Source organism: Bombus flavifrons, chromosome 2 (assembly GCF_040668555.2).
Source record: "Bombus flavifrons isolate JBK064 chromosome 2, iyBomFlav1_principal, whole genome shotgun sequence".
In the NCBI taxonomy this organism is placed as follows: domain Eukaryota; kingdom Metazoa; phylum Arthropoda; class Insecta; order Hymenoptera; family Apidae; genus Bombus; species Bombus flavifrons.
Window position 1 is genome coordinate 18464041 of NC_138443.1, and position 3869 is coordinate 18467909.

General features: G+C 39.0%; 1 protein-coding gene across 1 annotated transcript; it reads right to left on the reverse strand.

The window, feature by feature from the left end:
• On the reverse strand, window positions 1-2825 carry LOC138189733 (uncharacterized). Its single transcript, XM_069131865.1, has 3 exons — window positions 2606-2825; window positions 1851-2102; window positions 1-337 (listed from the first exon to the last, which is right to left on the reverse strand). The coding sequence occupies exons 1-3, from the start codon at window positions 2823-2825 to the stop codon at window positions 72-74; spliced, it is 738 nt and encodes a 245-aa protein (XP_068987966.1). The 3' UTR covers window positions 1-71.
• Between the last annotated feature and the right edge of the window lie 1044 nt (window positions 2826-3869).

Genomic DNA, 3869 nt, shown 5'->3' on the forward strand with positions numbered 1-3869 from the left:
TAGGCACTTTTGCCGTAATAATACATTCCATGGAAAATCGGACAACTAAACATCAGACATTTGGCAAAGGATTAATAGTAATGGTCTCCGTCGCCACCGTGTTCGTGGCCAGAGTCTCTCGAGTAGGAGCTGTAGCTTCCGTAAGAACTATGTTCACCCTCTCCATCCGTGTAGCTTTCACTATGTCCATAACTCGAAGATTCTGGTCCATGAGCCATATAGTGAGCGCCATCTTCGTGAGTATAGCTCCCGTGATCGTTGGCTTCAGCATCGTGTTCTTCGCCACCGTCGTGATGATCGCCATCGTTGGTTGCATAATGGGTATCGACGATGGTACCTAGCGAAATTTATAATATAATTGTTACGGAAACGTGGAATAACGTAATTTAAAAATAACGTAATTATCGTAAAAGATTGTCTCAAATTATATCTTATTGTTAGAAATATATTCCAACCAGGAGGATTAAAAATATCGTATTAGTAAAACTACTATTACGTTACTCTCCAAGATTTACCTTTCAATGTAACTAAACTGTTACTGAAAAAATATACTAAGAAATTCGTAATCTAAAATTGACATAATTATTATACGATAGTTTCTGCCAGCAATAATGAAATTTATAGGTGTAAAGGATCGGTGGTTCCAAGTGATTAAATGACATGTTTCTGTGAAGTAATTAGCAAAATGGCTGGGTGCCGCCGTCAAAATTAGGACGAAACGAGCGCATGAATGCGTTCGGTTAATGTCGTTATCTCGATGGTGTAGTTTTATTGGCGATCGATACTCGAGCCACTAAGTTTGCCAGGGAAAACTTGCGATCGACGTTCATTAAAGGATCCCGTGCGACTAATGACACGGATATATCGTGCGAAAATTATTTACGGTATAAAGAAGAAACTTCCTCGAGCTCAAAATCTATTCAAACTTGCCAACTATTTCGTTCGAGTAGATTAAAAATATTATACTAATGGAACTACTACCATGTTAGTTCCCTTAAGCAAATTTCTCAAGCAAATATCACTCGATACCGTTAATTTTATTCAGAAACGTAGATACGTTTAGTATAAGTAATAACAACGTGCATATAGCAAAATAAAAAATCGCAAATCTATTACTGCCATTACGCACACTTTATATATTAAAATGCAATCATTTGCACAGTTAGAATACATTTAATAAATAAAAATTTATCTTTTGTTCATGAATAAAGTTACGCATATCTCTAAGCAAAATTAATCACCTACGTCAAGGATATCATCGGATAGGTTAATAAGCTGGTTCTGCGTGACAAGCAGTTTTTGAGTGACATAACAAGATCAGACATGGATTAAATGCATATATATATACCAGGTGTTTCAAATGACGTCATGAGCTGTGTATACCTTCGCTTCAAACAAGGAAACTTTTGAGCGATTTCAACATATAATCTTATGCTTTTGATTTATTTGATTTTCTTTTATTTTCACTTAAAAACATCGTCTATGTACCACGTATAAAATTTGTTTCAACTAGTCAAAATCTACTTTTACTATTGGAATTGCAAGAAACGAATTCCCCCACATATTAGATTTTGATTTTGTTTCTATATAAAAAAATTATCACAGTGCTTTGAGACTGAAGTTCTAAAATAACAATGCACGATGTTCTCTAGATTATAACTTCGATTAATTTTTTAATAGAAACTAGGAAACCTCGAAGGAACGATATTCCAGTTGCTACATTTGTACTAAATCAAAAATTCTAGAATTCTTATCTCGAAGCCAGTAAGTTGACAAGAAACTAATTTCACCCAGTATGCTTTATGGTTGTCACGCAATTACATGCTCGACATCGTACAGTTTCTCTGTACCTGCACCCTCGTGATCACCGGCTTTCCTGGAACGAGAGGCTGCCTCGTCGTTGTGGCTACTTTTCTTGTCAGCACGCGCTTTGCCGTAGGCAACGTGCTTCTCGAATGCGTACTTGTCGCCATCCTGCTTGTGGAAGGTGTCGAGGCTCTTATAGCCGTGATTGCCCTTGCTGTAGGTTGCCGTCAAGTAACCCTTCTCGCCCTCAGCGTCGCTGCCGTACGTTTTGTAGTATCCTCCCTCGTCTGATTTGCCTAAAACCACGGTATCATTCGTGCTGGTTATCATCCACGATATCCGTGACCGCTCGAGTGGTTGTTTAGGGACCGTTTCCGAATCTTTTTATCCCATTTGTTTCTTGATTCGAGAAATGCTAATTTAAAAATGCCAGTACGATGGAACATACGTGTTCGTTGTTCATAATAAATTTTGAATGCAGGAAAATAGGGACTAAAGAGCAAATAAAAATACATGGTACGGTATACTCGTACTATAGTCCACGCATATTTATGGAATTTCATATTTTTATTAATATAATTACGGAAATAAAATTTCACGTTGTATATTTTTTATATTTTTGCATATTCTGCACTTTTCACAGTTTTTTATAAATGCATAAAAATCTATAGCTCGGGAATTAATATCGCGAACGAAAATATTTTGTAAATTGCTTGTACCCTGACAGATTCGTATAAACGCGTGTCACACTAAATAACTAAACTTTAAAAATACTGAAATTCGATGGGAAGTAACATACCAGACGCATTCTTCGCGCCCTTCTTGCCAGTTTTCTCTTTCTCCGGCGAGTTTCCCTCTCCGAGTAAATCCTCGACTTCCGTGGCGAAGGCCGACCATGCCGGTTCACGGACGTCTCGACGCAACAACTCGTCCACACTTGCGTCGTCGTCGCGACCTCCAGCTTCGAGCGAATCGCGACAGACGAGAAGGAGCAACACAACGACCGGTCCACGCCACATGCTTCCGATGCTTTCGATTCACCGATATCGATGTCGATCGTTTGTTGGTAAACATCGGCAGAGGCTGCTTTATCCAGCTCCTCCCACTCGGCTCTGTCGCGAATTTTCTTCCAAGCAGAAGGGATATCGGAAGGCAGAAGGCAGATGCCGGAGATCGAAGGGATTTCGCAACGATTTCGAAGATTTCACCAGTCGATGGATCTTGGTGGTATCGCCGCTTTGAAAATCGACGCGTTTCGATTGGCAAAATATAACGATAGATAGCGAGTGAGGGGTTTTAAAGTTAATGGAATTAATCTGAAGCTTTTTCGAATGAAAGTCAAAGTGGATGACGAAATGGGCAGTTTTAGTGATTGAGACGAGTATTTTAATTTAATGTACACGTTGAGTGAATTGAATAAAAGGTACTTGATTAGTTTAATTATATTGGTATAAAGTGGTTCTGTGAGCTACGCGAATGTCGATACGTCCCGAAATATCCACGTGTTGCAATTTTGCTGTATGGTTTAGTTCGGAAAATATTTTGGATCATTGTCCTTCATCCCTAAAACTTTAAAATACTCGTCTGGACCAATCGGAAGATCTTGTTGACGTTTAAGAATTCGGGCTATAACGTGTTGCGAACTAAACCGTCCATTTATCTTTTAAAAAATGTATCGTATATCCGCTTGCATAAAGAGTTGCCTTTTATCATAAAAAAATTTGATCATTTTCATGGATAAATGGAAGAGAAGTTTGTAGATTAAGAGATCTTAGTATGCCGAAGGTACATAAAAATTTCCAAATTCTATTTGGAAACCACTTGCTCCGACGAATCGAATTCTTCCAACGACGAATTTATATCTTCGTCGACGCATTTATCTTTGATCGATGAATTCACGAGTCGAAGGACAACGATCGATAACTCGGACAAATCGCGCCACGTGCCGCACGACCGATTTCACGCTTTCCATGATCACTGGAACGAAACGTTGGCGTCGAGATCGTATCGATCGCGGCACAATCGAGTGACATAACGATACTTGAGAACGTTGGCCCCGCGAA

What these genes read in the sequence shown, in the direction of transcription:
- LOC138189733 (XM_069131865.1), bottom strand. Translation starts at nt 2,825, where the DNA reads ATGTGGCGTGGACCGGTCGTTGTGTTGCTCCTTCTCGTCTGTCGCGAT. An exon ending in GGGCGCGAAGAATGCGTCTG is followed by an intron (nt 2,103 to 2,605) that starts GTATGTTACTTC and finishes CCGTGGTTTTAG; the next exon opens with GCAAATCAGACGAGGGAGGA. An exon ending in CGGTGATCACGAGGGTGCAG is followed by an intron (nt 338 to 1,850) that starts GTACAGAGAAAC and finishes AAATTTCGCTAG; the next exon opens with GTACCATCGTCGATACCCAT.